This window comes from Temnothorax longispinosus, chromosome 1, assembly GCF_030848805.1.
Source record: "Temnothorax longispinosus isolate EJ_2023e chromosome 1, Tlon_JGU_v1, whole genome shotgun sequence".
NCBI classification, from domain to species: domain Eukaryota; kingdom Metazoa; phylum Arthropoda; class Insecta; order Hymenoptera; family Formicidae; genus Temnothorax; species Temnothorax longispinosus.
Window position 1 is genome coordinate 28,561,734 of NC_092358.1, and position 18,687 is coordinate 28,580,420.

General features: G+C 41.9%; 4 protein-coding genes across 11 annotated transcripts; 3 read left to right on the top strand and 1 right to left on the bottom strand.

The window, feature by feature from the left end:
* The first annotated feature begins 1,211 nt into the window (after positions 1 to 1,211).
* LOC139823824 (protein tumorous imaginal discs, mitochondrial) lies at positions 1,212 to 5,435 on the top strand. Its single transcript, XM_071796306.1, is given in 6 exon segments — positions 1,212 to 1,413; positions 2,201 to 2,664; positions 2,736 to 2,999; positions 3,100 to 3,544; positions 4,600 to 4,790; positions 4,792 to 5,435. Coding segments are annotated over 6 exon segments (1,581 nt in total). The 5' UTR covers positions 1,212 to 1,226; the 3' UTR covers positions 4,822 to 5,435.
* Positions 5,080 to 9,237, bottom strand: LOC139823878 (uncharacterized). 3 transcript variants are annotated; one of them, XM_071796369.1, is made up of 6 exons: positions 7,628 to 9,225; positions 6,837 to 7,082; positions 6,400 to 6,741; positions 6,074 to 6,304; positions 5,713 to 5,891; positions 5,080 to 5,425 (listed from the first exon to the last, which is right to left on the bottom strand). In XM_071796369.1, exons 1-6 carry the CDS (start codon positions 7,959 to 7,961, stop codon positions 5,402 to 5,404), a joined length of 1,356 nt encoding a protein of 451 aa, XP_071652470.1. In that variant the 5' UTR covers positions 7,962 to 9,225; the 3' UTR covers positions 5,080 to 5,401. The 3 variants fall into 3 exon arrangements, with proteins under 3 accessions (XP_071652470.1, XP_071652465.1, XP_071652461.1); XM_071796364.1 differs by lacking the exon at positions 5,080 to 5,425 and having other exon boundaries at positions 5,434 to 5,873; positions 7,628 to 9,237; XM_071796360.1 differs by lacking the exon at positions 5,080 to 5,425 and having other exon boundaries at positions 5,434 to 5,891; positions 7,628 to 9,216.
* A 135-nt stretch (positions 9,238 to 9,372) lies between these two features.
* On the top strand, positions 9,373 to 13,663 carry LOC139823898 (beta-1,4-glucuronyltransferase 1). The gene is made up of 6 exons (XM_071796375.1): positions 9,373 to 9,908; positions 10,276 to 10,627; positions 11,062 to 11,284; positions 12,128 to 12,516; positions 12,653 to 12,854; positions 13,178 to 13,663. Exons 2-6 carry the CDS (start codon positions 10,287 to 10,289, stop codon positions 13,388 to 13,390), a joined length of 1,368 nt encoding a protein of 455 aa, XP_071652476.1. The 5' UTR covers positions 9,373 to 9,908; positions 10,276 to 10,286; the 3' UTR covers positions 13,391 to 13,663.
* Positions 13,664 to 14,314: 651 nt separating this feature from the next.
* Positions 14,315 to 18,660, top strand: Schlank (ceramide synthase schlank). Of its 6 annotated transcripts, none has more exons than XM_071796317.1 (9): positions 14,367 to 14,687; positions 14,789 to 15,066; positions 15,941 to 16,133; positions 16,347 to 16,485; positions 16,764 to 16,876; positions 16,971 to 17,301; positions 17,391 to 17,509; positions 17,601 to 17,745; positions 17,867 to 18,660. In XM_071796317.1, exons 2-9 carry the CDS (start codon positions 14,814 to 14,816, stop codon positions 17,987 to 17,989), a joined length of 1,416 nt encoding a protein of 471 aa, XP_071652418.1. In that variant the 5' UTR covers positions 14,367 to 14,687; positions 14,789 to 14,813; the 3' UTR covers positions 17,990 to 18,660. The 6 variants fall into 6 exon arrangements, with proteins under 6 accessions (XP_071652448.1, XP_071652418.1, XP_071652428.1 ...); XM_071796327.1 differs by having other exon boundaries at positions 16,368 to 16,485; XM_071796347.1 differs by lacking the exon at positions 14,789 to 15,066 and having other exon boundaries at positions 14,315 to 14,454.
* Positions 18,661 to 18,687: the final 27 nt, after the last annotated feature.

The window sequence follows — 18,687 nt, forward strand, 5'->3', positions numbered from 1 at the left end:
ATGAAACTTTTCACTTTTCACGTTTCCGCTCTGGGCTGCTCGCTGCTGCTGCTGCATTTCACTGCCCATGAAATGAAAAAGTTTCAATATAGGACTCTATTCAGAGTTAATCTTTTTCACTCCACATTGGAAGGAAAAAGATGAACTCTGAACTATCGCAGCCAGTTCATCAATAAAAAACAGATTTCATTGAGTAGATTTGACATTACCCCCTCTACTTTATACGCATTCCATCCTAAAGGCCATTGCACCTAACAAAGTTTTAGTCGTAATCGTAAGGCTGTAAGAAAATAGATCAATCACAGTCGATTATTCTTCTTGAGCTCGAAGAATAATCGAGTGTGATTGGTCTATTTTCTTATGGCCTTACGATTATGACTAATGCTAGGTCTACAATGCGAGTCATAAAGTCGTGAGTCGTAAGAATTGACCAATCACAATCTAATTTAAGGAGAATAATCGACTGTGATTGGTCAATTCTTACGACTCACGACTTTACGACTCGCATTGTAGACCTAGCATAAAACTTTGTTAAGCCCCGGACACACTTTTTCGTAACAATAACAGTAAAGTTTCGACCAATCGCGTTGCTCAATTCGGGAACGTACGGCCGTACATACGTTATTCCCGATTCAAGCAACGCGATTGGTCGAAACTTTACTGTAAAGCGGGGAGCACACACTTCTGCATAACGCATAATGCGTAAGCATAAGAAAATTGATTGGTCCATACACATGTGCATAAGAAAATAGACCAATCAAATTTCTTATGCTTACGCATTATGCGTTATGCAGAAGTGTGTGCTCCCCGCTTTAAGCCCCGGACACACAAATCGACGGAAGACGTAAGACGTAAATCGTAAGGAAATCCACTAATCAGAGTCGACTATTCTCCTCTTCTTCCCTCTTAAAGAGGGGAATAGTCGACTCTGATTGGTGGATTTCCTTACGATTTACGTCTTACGTCTTCCGTCGATTTGTGTGTGAAGGCCTTTAGGACCCGGACACACACTTCTGCACAACGCATAATATGCGTAAGCATAAGAAAATTGATTGGTCCATACACATGTGCATAAGAAAATAGACCAATCAGTTTTCTATTTTGTAGCCAATCAGTACGATCTGCTGCTACTTTTCACTGCCCATGAAATTTCACCTTTAAATTCTTCGTACTCTCTCTCTCTGCCACGGCCATGCGTTTCAGCAATAATGTTTGCATGTGTTTGCATGCGTCTTTCGCGCAACATGGCGACCGGCAAGGGTCTTGCCGCGATTCTTCGCCCGAAGACCATCAACCTGCTCGGGAACAATAAGCTGAATAAGATCTCGCGCGGCGTTTTGCAGCAATGCAGTGCGTGCCAGCGACACATGGTGATCGTCGCGTCGACTGTCGGTGGCTGGAATCGCGAAAAAAGTAAGATGCACCCTCGTGCACTCGAACCTCGCTATATTACATCATTCTCGTTTTGTCCAACGAAAACTCCGTTCCCGGCGCTTTCGCCGGTGTGTCAACGACCTCCTCGCCTCCGTTGCGTCGACGTTCCCATCCTCAACCGCGCGGGTTTCCATCCGTTATGCGTTTCCTGTCGTCCGATATGCGCGGCGTTTTTCCAATGCATCGACATAACCTGCAAATCCGCGTGTATATACAATATATACACGTTTGTCATATATTACGACATACTAGTCTGTTCTAAAAAGTTTGTGAGCTATTTTCCTTCGGAATCCCATTATCTATCTGTCTGTATAAATATCCGTATAAATATCAACTGATGCATAACGGTGGAGCTAATCCGTTCTATATTTTTAGATACTCAAACAAGTTAAATCTATATTTTACTTAATATTTTAATAATGGGCTTTGCCTTTAGATCCAATATTTATTTCCACCTAGACGTGTCGGGAAGAACAGTATATAATGCTTTGTGTGTGTAGTATTTGTGTGTTTGCCATATGATAATACTAGTAATCATGTTCTAGAAAATTATAATAGCTTTCAATTCCCTCAAGATACCATTATTTGTATTTATAGCTGTGTAAATGTCAACCAATTCCTGAATGAAGAAACTACGTTGCCCTATATTTTTAGATACGGACTCGGACAAGTCAAACCTCTATACATTTTTTTTCCTTCGTTTTCTTTTATATATAATATTAAATAATAACAAAAAGACCAGAGTCATGCCCAATATCCATTTCAGACATAGGAACAATAGTGCAACCACACAGGGCCGTACACTTGACAAATAGATTGTTGAGGCGTAACTATTACGAAATCCTGGGTGTCTCCAAAAATGCCTCGTCAAAAGACATAAAGAAGGCTTATTATCAACTCGCGAAAAAGTATCATCCCGACACGAATAAAGGAGATCCGGACGCCAACAAGAAGTTTCAAGAAGTTTCCGAGGCGTACGAAGTATTGAGCGACGATACTAAGAGGAAAGAATATGATACGTGGGGCGCAACTTCGGAGCAAATGGGTATGGGAATGGGCCAGGGTCAGGGGGGACCCAAGAGCTACAATCAACACTGGCAATATAGATCGACCATTAATGCCGAAGAGTTGTTCAGAAAAATATTCGGCGACGCCGGGTTCCAAAGTGGGGCCTTCAGTGATTTTGAAGATTTTACAGAAACAAAGTACGGTTTTGGGGCAGCTCAAGAGGTATGCGCAAGTACGATTCACCTAATTATTTCTCCTAATAACGTGCGTGTAAATAACGCTTCTCTCAACAGGTGATAATGAATTTAACGTTCTCTCAAGCCGCCAGAGGTGTGAATAAGGATATCAACGTGAACGTAGTGGACACTTGTCCGAAATGCGGAGGTTCGCGCTGCGAGATAGGAACTAAGCCAGCAAAATGTTTTTATTGCAACGGTACGGGAATGGAGACGATATCTACCGGTCCTTTTGTAATGAGTTCGACTTGTCGGTACTGTCAAGGCACAAAAATGCACATCAAGTTCCCTTGCACGGAGTGCAACGCGAAAGGACAAACGGTGAGAGAATCGCGGCGCTCTCGCGATTTGTCCATACGTCATATCTTATTTATCTAGTTCGTGCATTAATTATTGTGTTTTAAACGCTGCATTTCTATAGGTACAACGTAAGAAAATAACGGTGCCGGTTCCAGCCGGAGTAGAGGACGGTCAAACGATCCGTATGGCACTGGGCAGGAAAGAGATATTCGTGACATTCCGTGTGGAGAAGTCCCGGTACTTCCGCCGTGACGGGCCCGACGTGCACACGGACGCAGAAGTCTCCCTCGCGCAGGCGGTGCTGGGTGGTACAATACGGGTGGAGGGCGTATACGAGGATCAGACTATACAAATAATGCCGGGTACGTCCTCCCACACGCGAATCCGTTTGACCGGCAAGGGATTGAAGAAGGTCGACGGAATGGGTTACGGCGATCATTACGTAAACGTCAAGATAACCGTGCCTAAACAATTGACGGAAAAGCAGCGAGCATTGTTTCAAGCGTACGCCGAACTCGAAACCAACACCCCCGGCAGTATACACGGTGTAACGTACAAAACGGATGGTAAGGACAAACGATGAAACGTAAATCATCATTTTTAATTATTTTATTTCGATTTAATATTATTTCGAGTTTTTCTCAGCGAACTGTACGTTTATTTATTTGTATTTGTGACGTCGATCATTTAATGGTAGGTGCAAAACTACCGTTTCTGCATTGCACCAACGTATTCTCATTAGACGTATGCGTCGCTTGAGTTTTCCCCTGTGTGTACCTGTGCTATCACTGATTAAATAAAACACGTTGAAATGTTGAAAAATGCGTTTCATTGGCGTTTTTCGAAATGAAACGAAAAATTCTTGTATATCGAAATTTTTGCGTCAACAGAAATAAGAGTGAGAGACGTATATATTTATAACTAATTCAATGTAAAATTCATATTTTCAAGTGAAATCTTCATTAGTAGATCCAATGTTTTTTCTAGGCACGGCAGGTCCAAAGGTGCAAACTCAAGCGAGACAAGAGGTTCAAAATGATCAGAATGATGGTCTACTTAGAAAAATTAAAAAAGTTATATTTGGGTAAAGAACGAATTGTGTAAGTAGAGAACTAGATGACACATAATTTATATCTATGATACATTTACTATAAATATACACGGCGTATATTCTATAGTTATAACTAGAATGTGTAGATCACAGAATGCTTATACGAACGGGATTCTAAATAAAAAGCCTGCTCTTTTTAGCTGACCTTTTTGCACGGTTTATTTTTTTTTTTCCTCGCCAATGCGGAAAAGAAAGAGAGAAAAGATGAAACCGCACACAAGTTTAGCTGAAAATAATAGGCCTAATTTCATTAGTACACGTCTCTAAACTCGTTGTCTCCGCGAGCAATCTCAAACTATATTCGAGGAATAGATTTTTTCAATTAAAAGTTGATTATTTCGTTAGTGAAATCATCTCCATCTGATGAGAATTATTTGCCATAAATTCCAAGTCACCGTTATAAAATCTCCGTAAAATCACGTAGGCTTCTCGAACATTCATATATATAATATTTATCTTGACAAAAGATAGATGATAGAAATATGTCGACACGTACAAATTTGTTTACAGGTACGAAAGAGTGCTATTCAGGTCCATTGCACTTGGTGGAATCTATACGAATAGCGTTAGGAAATACGCCTAATCGCGAAATCCAGTCTTCATCTTCTGAGCCCGAGCATCCAGGAGACAAACCTCTCGACAACAGGTCCGTGCATACCAAAGATACGTCAGACGTCGTTGGCAAAAATGACACTAACGCCGGGAATGCAACGACAGAAAGTGCCCCAGTAATCGCGAGCGTCAAAAGAAATCTGTAAAGATCTAGAAAATGCTGTGCTTGTGTCGTTACGTTACTAATATGTAAATCGTATGTACGCTAGCCTACATCATCGACAATGGGAGTTTGGGCCTGAAATTATGTACACTTTCGATCAAGTTAAAAAAAAAAAAAAAAAAAAAAAACCGAGCATGAAGATTATCGTTACGAGCGATCAAGTGATGCCACAGCCTGATGCCGCTTAGATAACGTATAGCTGTACAGTCGTATCGTAGCGTATAAATTTGTCTTTATTACATCTTGATTAAATAAAGGGAGTACATGAAGATATAAATATAGCTGTTATCTGTTCATCTTGGTCGAGACGATGTTTGTAAAATATACGACGATATATTTGTAAAATAAATTCTGCTCAACACGTATCTCTTTGCATATACCTAGAAATGCACGTATTTACGTTCTTTCGTGTGGATTATTCAATCTTCATTTTTTTTCTCGTCTTACGAGCAGCTCTGTTGGATATAAATCATACGAGAAATGTTGGCTATACGAAGATATAGCCTATCTGGTTTGACCATGTAGCTATTACGCGTTTTATCTTGCGAAATAAAAGATTATCTGAAACGTATACATATCTGCATAATCTGTATTTTTTTGTAATTGTGTAATTACAGATAATCCAGAAGTCAAAGGTAAATTGTACGTTCGTCAACTTCGGTTTTTGTTTACAAATATTGACTATGGTAGAGCAGAATAACATGATAAACGGAATATTGACGAAATATGTATGTGTACAAGACAAGAAGCTGAAAAATGTTTCAACCGATTCAAGCTTCAGTCAATAGGCCGTATTTCAGTCCAATGTTTGTAAGACTTTGCGTTGCTGATACTCGTAATATAGCTACCATTATTGCCGCGATAGTAACAGCGCCTTCCAAATACAGACCGTACAGTATCCGTACGTGACCGGCAGTAGTAGAAAGACCCCCTGCCGCGGTAAAGTCCAACGGAAACAACACACTCGCCGCGATCGGTCTCGATCTCGCTATTCCGAAGCACAATACCCCTAAGATGTAGTAAGCGACTACAATAGAAATCACCAAAGTTTTCCAAAATTACTATTATACGTTCATTTTATATATTATTCACGTATTATATTTAATATTTCACTTTTTATTTCAACCAACTCTTGAAATAAAAGTAAGCGAGCAGCAATAATCGAGAAAGAGACAAATTTTTATATAGACTCGTGACGAAAGATCATACCTGAACCAACGACCGACAGTATTTTGATCCATCTCGGCATCCGTTTAGAATAGTTGGATTCCGTATTGCCGAGTTGCACGCCTCGTTTGATGAGCGCGTATTTTTGTAGGTGAAAAGCCACCAAGAGACCAAAATTTAGTATAAGAAGGAAATGCGCGGGAATGCCAATAGCGGCAAAAATCACTCCTACCGTACGACCAGCGTTGGTTCGCGGAACCGGCGCTCCAAAACCTGTAAAATTTTCAGAACATTTAAGAGAGAGAACACGATACAATTTTCATGTAATTATCTAAGAATTTTATGAATACGCAGTTGGGCCTAAATACCTAAAGTAGTAATTAGCGATATGGCGAACAACACACAGCCGGGAAATGTCCACAGCTGTCCCGGCTGTCCGCTATTACCACCTTCGCCATAGCCGGAACTGACAGCGATCAAGAGGAGTTGCTCGTGTTTGGCCACATATTGGCGGACCTTGTCGCTCCACAACGGCTCCACCGCCTGATCCTGCTCTGTCCGCAATTGCCGCAACTCCGTCGCCAAACCGACCGCTAAATCCTTCTGCATATTCTTCAGCGACACGACCTGTTCGCGTTCGCGAGGTCCTTCCGTGGCGCGGAACGCCGCCGCGCCTGCCACCGTCCATATCACGAGTATCCACAGAAGACCTGCGACAACGTATAAATTATTAATTAACGTAGCTCAATGAAAAAAATCTTTTACAGATGAACGTTACATAATAATTTTAGCTTATAGCTCGTACCGAATTGCGATAACGACACGCGTCCCAGAAATCTCAGGTACTTGCAAAATCTCGAGAATTTCCCCGAGGACGTTCCATTATCCTCCTCGATGTCTCTGCTGAGAGATGGCAGAAATCTTAATCGCAGCGGTAATCCTTCTATAGTCTGGACAGTTACGGACTTTGTCCAGTTTTTTGTCGGTATTACGCCGTTTTTCAAGCGAGGGGAGATCTCCGAAGATAACGTGGTCGGTGTGTCCGTAATATCTATTTTTGAACATTTGTATATAAGCAGAAGAGCATTTACATAAGCAGAAAACTTACAATGATATACGAGACATATTTTGAAATATAGTATCCTATGAAAAATTGCCGTAATTTTTTTTCAAGTTTAAAGTGTCGCGCAGTATATCAAGTCCATTTAAAGAATTATTATTTTTCAATCACTAAAGAAAATGTCAAATCGTTTACGATAGCGTGCCGTAGCAAAACACGCATCAGTGATCGATTGAAACTTACGTGACATGTGTATTACTGAAAAAGTTATACCATCTCTTCCTGGCGTATGTAACTATACTGTCGTTACCTGATATATGATAATTATACTTTTCTTTCAATGTTTTTTATATGAATTATTTATACGAATATTAAGATATCACCTAAGAATATTTTGTAAGCTGCTTACAAATTATAATTTACACTTTCCTTCGACTTTTTACGTTTTATTTTTATTGTATCAAGTATAAAAATGTCTATCAATTAAAATGCATGGTTTTAAGAAATTAAATCACGTAACATATCTATATATATACCAATGCTGCAAACGACATCGTCGTCGTCGTCCCCCTCGTCGTTCGCGCGATGCTCCGTCATCCTCATGCGAAACTCAGTGATGCGACGACGTGCGGCATCCTTGACGAGGGCCGCGGTCCTGACCCGCGGATGGACTAGGTTCCTGCAGATGCGACGCCGCTTCTTGGTGTCCGAGGAGGATCGCAGGGGTACGGCATATCGTCCACGTACGCGCGGCACGGATGTCGCAACGGGTGGCGGGACGCGTGGTAGCGTCGCGACGCTCGGCCCGTCACTGAGGGGTGTCGTGACGCCTCCGATGGCCGGTGGTCGCGGGAAAAAGGGCACGTCCATCGGCTAAGGTCAAGATGAGCCGTGTTATAACACTTATAACCGCCGGCGCCGTAGACTCCACACGATCGTGTTTAACGATCTTCCGGTCGATTACACACGTGTACATATTTCACGCAACATTGACGGGAAAGCTGTGTGCACACGCCTTACTCACTTCAACGTGAGTGTTGTGTGTATCAATCACTTTTCCAAGAGATTTCCCTCTCAACATGGACCCGATGATATCCCCGAGCACTTGTTGAATCGATTCATTCCGCGAGACGTCAAGTGTGTTCTTTCAATATTTCGGAGAGAAATCTTACGTTCCGCTGGCTTCTTTATTTGAGCCAAAGTCCTCTTGAATGCGATTTTACGCGGAGATTTATGTATTAATTATATCTATTACGTTGTGTGTGATCTTATTTCTGTCTCATATATGTACGTACAGCGTTTTATTTCACGTTATTTATTTTCAGTCGGTCACGTGTGTGCCAGACATTTACTACGTTTACGCGAAGAAAAATCCCGTTTACGCGAAGGAATTATCGTATAAGTTACTACAGTAATTAGTAAGTTACTACAGTAAACGCAGCAATTATTAATCATGTCATACAGGTAGTTACTTCGTTCGCGGATAGATCCGACCTTTCGATCTTGATAAACTTTTCTGTCGGTCACAACTTTAATTACTTGTGTTTCCTCGCGAGAATTTTTTTGCTTATAGGAGTTGTGGATCGATGAGCTTTACAGCTTTACACGGAAACATGCTTTGTGTTCCATTAATAATCTAACCGCTATCTCTATACACTGTTGAATACATAATACACCAAAATATGGCGACAATGTTTAACTTGTTAATCCACACGTTCCATCGTATATTTCAAAGTTATAACTCACGCGTCATCCACGTTATTAATATTCCTCGATTTATACAGACTCGTAAACACATATGCTTATCTGACCTCATGACCAAGTCCCGACAGTGTTTCGAAACTTGACTACTTATTAAATCGAATAAATAAAGAAAAATAGAGAAAGAGGCAGAGCTATACAAACGCTGCGATTCGACATCTCAAAACCTTGAAGAACAACTGGCTCCGTGGAGCGAAATCTTTGTGCATTAGGCGCGTTGCACCGCGGCACGGCCGGAACAAGTGTGATGTGTAGGTACACACACACACACACACACACACACATATATGTATATATATGTATGTACACTCCTCTCTTCTGTGAACTGCTAAAATTAGAGCGCGGCCTTGAGAATCAATGACGACGACCCTATAAGCGATTCCCATATCGCTACTTTCTGTCTATAACAACGTGCACACGTGTCCTACCTACGATTAGACATGCTCCCGCGCGATGGATCCTGCGTGATCGCGCACGGTAAAACCCGCGCCCGTTCGATACTACTTATAGTGCCGGCGCAACTACGGTAGGGCTATTATAATGCGTCACGCGATATGCCAATTATAGCCGACTCCTGTAATACGTAATAATCATCAGTTTTAGCGATAATTAGAAATCGAAAATTAATATAACGTCAAACTTATCTTATACAGACTTCCGATATAAAGGATTGTTATAAAGATATATATATTAGTACACTTAGTATATTAATATAAATGTAAAGATACATTTCAGCGCCAGTGGAAAATTCGGAGCATAATCCAGGTGCAATTATAGTGGCATTATTTTTCCTGTTCCGCCTGCAATCACAGCTATAGTATCTCGGCCGCGCGCGTTGTGCCTTTGCCAGCGCGTTTGCGCGGGGCGGGGGCATCGATCCGCGACACCTCGCGCAGTCTGTACTTATCTCTTCCGCTAAACATCGTGTCGTGCCCGGTGCCAGTGCCAGTGCCAGTTCAACGGCGGATGTTCCTCGGAGAACCCGCCGCTTGCGCCTGTAATATGGAACATCGTTCCACCGTTCTCGATCGACGAAGAGATCGGGGAACAACCGAGGTGCGTTTAGACGGACTCAGCTCTCCGTGCCAACTTGTCACGTCTAGCTTCGCTGACTTTGCTCGCGTGCTCTAAACGTATACTCCCCTCAAAATCCCTTTCCACGTTGCTAAAAATATGACAGCAACCGCGAATACCGAGCAATATAGAATGATCGATTTTAGCCTGCTTGCGCCGCAGGCGTGTCTCTCAATCCTGGAAAGATTGATTTCAGATTTACCAAAATGGTATCAACCTCTGAATTAGAGGTTATAGAAGAACTTTATCGCCTTGCGCGTTTTAATCTTTGGCTATTCATAGATTAATGAGACAGACATAGGAAGATTACTTTTGATTCAAGTTAATTAGAATCTAAACCTATTCTCAGATAAGAAAGCGATGCGCAGCCTCGCTCGCAAGCTACTAGTATGGCCGACGTTGGTGCTGTCCCTCCTGGTAGCCGTTCGTCTGCTATTCGGCCACGACTTTCGATTGCCGACGACGACGCTCATTTTTCGCGATGACGGTGGTATCTCGGCGTTGGACAGTAGCCATACGACGTCGCAGCAGGACATTGGTCCACCAGGACCGCCCGCCTACGCGGCGGGCATGTACATGGCGGGTCGGCAACCCCGCAATGAAAGTGCCTGCAGGTGGTACCACGGCCTGCCGGACGTCCTCTCCTATCCACCATCCAAGCTCACCTGGAGCCCCGAAATCGGCGAGAAGAGTCCCTACAGGTAGAGAGCACGCGTCTATGAGAGATTGTCGTTGCTTTTCTCCACAAATTTAATTCATCCCACCATCTAAAACTGATGCCAAAAATCGATGCTCAACATGAAAAACGGAAAAAATTTTGCCGATACAAAATCTATTTTATGTCGTAGCGGATTTCGTTAATCATCATATCAGACAAAAAGATTTATATTTTAAGAATACTAATATTTTATTTGAGATTAATTTTCTTGAAAATTTACTGCAACCGGCAACATTTTATCTCAACGATTAGATTAAAAGCTGTAAATTTTGGCTTCTACACAGTCGAATTTACGCAGCAAGGTTTTTCTATTTTAACAATAAAACGATTGAATATCAGGTACGCAATGTACATTGTGAGAGAAAAGTTTGGGCGTCGAGCTGCGACGTACAGCGAGAATTCTTTTTCTTCGCGCAGGGTTCTGCCGTTCGTGTTGCTTGGTGCCGTCGAAGCGACAGACAGTTTGCCCCAAGTCACGTTGTCCACACACGCTACCGCCGATCAGGTTTACGGGATCGTGGAGCTGGCCAGACGGTGGGAGGGACCGCTTAGCCTGGCGGTGTTCGCGCCAGGCCTCGACGCCGGCCTCGCTGTCGCTCAGCTTGATCGAGCCTGTCGTTGCGAGCCTACCATGTACAAGGTCTCTTCAACTTTTACGTCACGATCGCGAATCTTGTGTGTATCAAAGCATATAATGCAACGCCCTGTTGACCGTCAAAGTCGTTCACGCTTTCGTTAAAAACGCGGATATCCGCGGGAGTCCGCGCGATATGCACTTTTAGGTCACCTGTATAAAAAAACATTACAACACCTTATTATCACATACAAGCGAAACTTTTTTGTAGACAATGTTTCTTATTAGTTAACTTATTAGTCATTTAGTGAAAATTATTTTATTAGTTTACATAATCATAAGCGTAGACATTGCGTACACGGATTAGTTTAGCTTTTAACGGTTTCTTACGGTTCAAGTAATTTTGCAATGCAGATTTATGTGTGACATGCGGTGACAAAGAACCTAGTATAAAAAGTCCGTTGTGAAAGCATGATGGATGCGTATTCCGTTATATCGACACACTTGCTTGTAATTAGCATAGTCATTCAAATCCCCGTGTGGAATACAAATCATTTTAATTAAAATCAAATTAGAATGTATGTAATTCGTATACAGAAATAGAAAGTATTAAAAGTACCGAACACAATTATCTGTACTCCTTTACGATTAAAGGGCACGTAACATATTAAATTACATAAAATATCTTATGTAATTTAATATCACGTAAATAATAAGAAATTCCAAAATTAATGAACATGCTAATCTTTGTAAATATATATCATACTTTCGATACACGTTCTTTTTCTTCTTTTACAGTCTGTGTTTGGGACACAGCACAATGTTTTCGTTACCGCTCTTTTCTCGTATATTATATACATACGGTATATCTAAAAATTCGCATTCAATGTAGTGACTCGGTGATCGCAGGTTTCCGTCCACCTGGTGTTTCCGGCCGGTCGACCGCCCGCCCTGGGCGCGATCAGTCGCGTCCAGGGCGATTGCGCCGCTTCCGATCTCCAGTGGCGGCAGTCCGAGACCGAGAGGCGGAAGAGGAAAATGACATATCCCATCAATGTCGCCCGGAACGTGGCGAGAACGGTCGCGAACACGTCCCGCGTGCTGGTGTCGGACATCGAGCTGTTGCCGAGCGCGCGGATGGCTTCCGGCATCATGGAGATGGTGCACCAGAAACCGCCCAAGCTCGGCGTGGTCTTCGTTGTACCTGTATTCGAGATAGAGTCCAATGAACCGCCGCCGGCGACGAAGCGCCAACTGCTCGTCGCCTGCCGAGCCGGCCTGGCGGTGTATTTCCATAGGTACATGTGTAAGAATGTCCCACGTTGAAATCGTTGACATATACGCGCTTGACATTCGTGTTTCGTAAGAATCGAAATAAAGGATCCGTGTCGCGGAGACCGATACGTTAAAATAATCCAACGGTTCCTCACGCAGGTTTGTCTGTCCGCACTGCCAGCGATTTCCCGGTCTGACCAGGTGGATGATCAGACCGGATCCGGGTAGGATCCGACCGCTTTTCGTCACCAAAAGGGAATATCCGCATCATAGGTGGGAGCCGGTCTTTATCGGCACGCGCGACGACCCGCTCTATACCGAGGAGATGTCCTGGGAGGGCAAGCAGGACAAGATGGCCCAGGTGCGAAACAAAATACCCTTTGAACAGCAATCTCCAGCACCTATAATAAAATGCATCTCTCTAATACATGATTCTCTAATGTCCATTTCTATCAGATCAACTTTAATTTGGTTTAATTTATTTTTTTTTAGCTTCTAAGAATTAAAAAAAGATAAAAGAAAGTAAATTGAACTGAGATTAAAGTTAATCTGATTGATAGAAACGGTCATAAGAGGTAGAGATTTCCTCAAGTACAATAATTAGTTTGCTTTTAGCTGTTAATCTCTTACCTTTAGACTCTCTGTATCTTTCAGAATCCGTTATTATTTATTTCACATTTACAGATGTTCGAGATGTGTCTTTTAAATTATCGCCTGATCGTGCTCGACGGTGCCTTTTTAGTGCATACTCCAGGAATCAAGCGAAAAGCGCGCAAGATCAACATAGCCACGCAGGAGTTCTTCCGGCCGCACGAGAAGAGGAATGCGAACATCTACCAACGCGTGATAAAGCGTCTAATCAAGCGATATCCGGTCAATCGTAAATGCGCGCATTGAGACTTTCGAAATCCCGTGAGTTTATCTAGGAGAAAAAAAAAAAGAGAGAAAGATATAGATAAAGGGCTGCTTTCGACACGCACACGGTGCCTGATATCCAATAGAAAAATATTTTTCGGTAATGTCGAATTTTACATTAGACTTTACAATTAGGAGAGGCTGATGCGAGTTTGCACCGATCGCTTTTTCAACGCAAAAATTAACTTTTTTTACCAAGAGAAAATAAAGGACTCTTTTTTTTTTACCAAGAGGCAATAAAGCATATTCCTACAATTCCTTTCAATCAAGTGAGATACAGCCTTTGCGTTTTTTTTTTTAATTAAAATTAAAAGGGCGACTTTGATAAAAGTTTAACATAATCGATGATATTAATTAATTCAGCCTAAGCGCTTATAACCAACTTTTTAACTGTATATATCTAAATCTACCTTAATCTTTCTTTTCACTTCCTTTTCATTCAAATTACAGAAAATTAATACTTTTATCTACATAAACAAAATAGAGCGTAGATGTTTATTCTCATCTCAAGGTTAACCGTCGATTAATTTAATTGCGATTAATTCAACAAAATTGCGCACGTGCTTAAATTTATCCCTCTCATTGCAAAATTCAGAGTGTTTCTAATCTAATCTCCTTTCCCGCATATGTTTAAGCAACAAAAATTAATAATTCTCTCCATGTCAAGATAATAAATCGGTGTCGCCTGTCAAGTTAATCGCCAATTAAGTTAATTGGAGTTTGGTCAAAGTCGCCCTAAAATGCGAGACGGAGTTCACGGAGTGTATCTTCGCGCGTCGGCCCGTTGAATTTTCGAACGGCTGCGTCGAGGCGAACCGCTATTGGTCGCCGTGAACGTCTTGACGGGAAGCGGGAAGCGGGAAGCTGGTCGATACGCGCGCCAGCCGCCAGCAGTGGCTTAATGGCGTTCTAACGATCTGTAACGATCCGCTTCTCTACTAGAGTGCCTCTCGGAGCTCGGAGCAGGGAGAGACCGCCAGGGGGCCCCGCCATTTCTTGTTTATCGTCTCGACTCTCGAGTGCGGACACGCCGGACACGCAATTTGGTAAATGGTAAATCCGCTGAGAAACTCGTTCGGAACTCGGACGACACGACGGTAAATGACCCTGGACAGCCGGTAGACACGAGCGAACTTGGTGGAATCCAATAATCGTCGTTGGCCGATCGATCCGACGATTCCGACGACGGTCTCGTGGTCGCTCGATGAGTCACCGGTAACCTAGCAGCCCGGCAGCTTCTTTTTTCCTTCCCTCTCTTCTTCCCTCCAAGTGACAGAAGGTGCGTGTAATTCGTAGTGTGCATATTAATGGTACGTAGACGTAGTGAAATCAGAAAGTAGAGCTAATATAAATAGGGCTAATATCGAATCGTCGAATAAGGTCGAGTTGCTCGGTTGCTGATTCCATGGAGACGTTCATAGAAAAAACAGTGCAACAGAAAAGCGAGAGAGAGAGAGAGAGAAAGAGAGAAGAAATAGGAGAACAGATACAGAGACGACAGAGACAGAGGGAGAACTCCCACTGCAGCTGCGAGATCGGAGCGATTGGGCACGATCGGATGCGCCCGCGCCCCCATCTCTGCCGGGCGCGCCTCTCGCCGGAACGTTCAACGCTGAACGCACGCACACACACCGTATACACAGCGGCGGGATCGTGCGGTAATCATTAATTAATAGTGTTTTGGCTCGTACGGCCGGTGGCAGTGTGGCGTGACCGTCAAAGCGAGCGAGAATAGTCATGCGGCCGAATAGGCTCGTTATCTCGATTGTGTCAGAGCCGCGCCTCGTGGTGGTGGTGGCGGCGACGGTGGTGGGATGCTGATAGCGGTCGTAATTCGTAATGATAGCGAGAGACTTGGACAGGCAGTTAAGAAGCGTACCACTTCGCCGGATTCTAGCTCAGCCGCAGTGAGACGTCGCGCGGCCGCCCGGCCTTATCGTCGCCCTCCTCCATTCTGGCGCTAATCGGAGCACCATTCCGGTAGCGCACGCGCGCGTTACCCGCTAACAGAAACGGCACGAGCACGCGCGCGCGCTCTCTCTCTCTCTCTCTCGCCTCATTCTCGCCCGTCCTCGGTGGCAGTGGCACGTTTCGGATCACGCGTTACATCGTTACATACCCAAGTGGCTGCAGCGGCTCCGGGTGAGTGCGCGCGCGGTGTGTCCTCTCGCCGAGATCTATCCGATGTCAGTTTCTCCTTCTCACTCTCTCGTTACGTGTCCATTTATGTAGAAGTACGTCTTCTTCGTGTTCCTCAATTTAATCTTGCTGGCCGACCTCGATGATTGCACCAATGATTTATGTTGATTAATTTCTGTGGCGTGATCTCCAGAGATTTCTTTCGAAACGTCTTACCGTTGTGTCGCTAGTTGGGCATTCTTGTGCGTCATGACGAGTCATATGTGATGATTTAATAAATATGTAAAAAGCACGAGCGTGCTATTTGCGATATGTCATTTTGATCACTCGAGTTTTCCACAATCCGAGTCATTAGCCATTTCTTCTCGTTACCATGAATATCTCTGTTTGCAGGACACAGAGAAATGAAGAATATTCTCCTAAATATATCGGCCACTTTTTGGTCGCCGGACATTTGGTTACCTTCCAACATTACATGGGAGGATATCAGTCCGAATGCAGACAATAAGTATGCGAATTATCAGCATTTAATATTTCCGCTGCCCATGGCATTTGTTCTTCTAGGAATGAGATATACTCTTGAAAGGTAAGTTTCTTAAGCCTTATTGTATTGGTCATACGAGTTTTATATCTCATCTTCAATATTAATGTTTCACTTTCAAAGAAATTAAATTCACATTCCTATTGAAAAGTTTACAATCAATGAAATGTGTTGCAAAATGTAATATTTAATATATGATAAAGAATTTATATGAATTTCTAAAATAAAAAAATATATATAATCTAATTTTTTAATTAGATTATTACACTTTTTAATTAGGTATTGGTTCGCTCCCTTTGGAAGATCACTTAGTATAAAAAATACTAGAAGCAAAAGGGCAGCACCCAATGAGATATTAGAAAAAGCATATCTTAGTAAGAAAACTAAGCGTAAACAGGTGAGTGACTAATGTGAAAAAATTTAATATCATTAGTATTATATAGGTACAACTAATTACTAATATAGCAATGATCTATGACCTATGATCTATGGTCTATGATCAATGATGATGATAAACGTGTTATAGAGATCAAGTTTTTTATCGATTAAGAGATATAAATATTAGAATTAAAATATAGATTAAATAGCACTATTGATGTACGTATTGATTAAATACTACTTTTATGCATATTATCTGTTACGTCAGCATTTTGTAACACACAATCGTGTTTTAAGATTTTGGCATTGGCTAAACAATTAGACTGGTCTGAAAGACAAGTGGAGAGATGGCTTCGGCTGCGTCGCTCTCAAGACAAGCCGTCTACTCTTACAAAATTCTGTGAAAGTTGGTTAGTCATCGTCTTAATGTATCGTTTTGCATCGTGCATAAACATCGCATTAACAAATCATATATGCGCGATCTCTCTTTTTTTTTTTTTCCAGTTGGAGATGTTTTTATTATACGTACTCGTTCTTCTATGGCCTTGTTGTCCTATGGGATAAACCGTGGCTCTGGGACATAAAGCATTGTTATTACAATTATCCCTATCATCCTGTTACCAGTGATATATGGTGGTATTACATGATATCAATGGCATTTTACTGGGCATTAAGCTTCTCTCAATTCTTCGATGTGAGAAGGAAAGATTTCTGGCAGATGTTTATTCATCACATAGCCACAATTTCACTTATGTGTTTCTCGTGGGTTGGAAACCTAACTAGGATCGGCAGTCTGGTCTTGCTTGTGCACGATTCCGCGGATATATTCTTGGAGGTAAGAATACTGTGGTACTGCTCTCGAAGGAGCAAGCACGTGCACGACGGCATTCTACATTTTGATTTATACGCACTGTTAATTCGCAGGCGGCAAAAATATCCAAGTATGCAAATTATCAGAAAATTTGTGATTGTATATTCGTCGTGTTTACAATTCTCTGGATTGGAACGCGTATTGGTGTGTATCCATTTTGGATAATTTATAGGTACGTATTGGTATATCTAAATTTTAATCGATTGAATGTATCTCGGGTGCGGATTATGTGATACTGATTTGGATTCTATTACATATTACAGCACATCTATAGAAGCGCCTAAGATAGTACCGATGTTCCCTGCGTATTATATCTTTAATTCTTTATTAATCTTACTACTGCTTCTCCACGCAATTTGGACTTATGTAATCCTTCAGATCGCATACCGCGCTTTCAATGCTGGTCAGGTATGTGCTGCTGATTTATATAAATTGTCGCGTGCACGTTCGTTGGGACATTTTCTCGATATTAATGAACGAACGAACGAACGCTATATGCTAATCTTTTCTTGTGGAAAACCTATTACAGATGGAGGGTGATATTCGCAGTAATAGCAGCGACGAAGTATCCGACACTTCGGTCAATAATACTCCCATAAACAGTACCGCAACGTACACTAACAAGTCAACGTCGAAACCAAAAACCCACTAACAAGACGCATGCTATATAGGTTATTATTTAAAACATTGATTCCAAGGCAGAAAATTCATCCGGACGTCCAGCCAGGTGCTAATCTTTCTTCCTACAAGTATAATAAAATGTCAAATGTGACTTTAATCTTATAATTCGAGACGCTAACGTTAACATAACTGTTTAATCTCTCATAAAATTAAAATATATACTTTCTCCCATTTCCCTTTCATTAGTATTTCCCCTCAAAACAATCCAATGCTTTGACAAATCTGCCTTTGTCACACGTTTCTCAGTCTCAAATATATTTGCGTTTATAAATGCATTATACATATATATATATATATATAAAGGACAACGAAAGAAGGAACAAACAAGTACGGACAAACCTTGAAAATATCAACACGTATTCGTACCGCTAATTTAAATAACTTTTCCTTATTTAAGAATTTAATTATAAGTATACACATTTCCTTTCGAACGAATTCTTAATGCTTAGTTAAGATAAGAATGGACCAAAGCCGCCAAGACGTTCGGTGACTTCGCCTCCGCCGAGTCTCTCCGAGTCTAATATCGCGTACGTACTTTGAAAATAATGTATTTATTTTCGTATATACTTTGTGAGCATCAGTCAGTTATCAGATAAGCATAAGAAGAATTCTCGAATAATAAATTTCTATCGATTAATCACACACGATTCTCTCTTATTCCATCTCTCG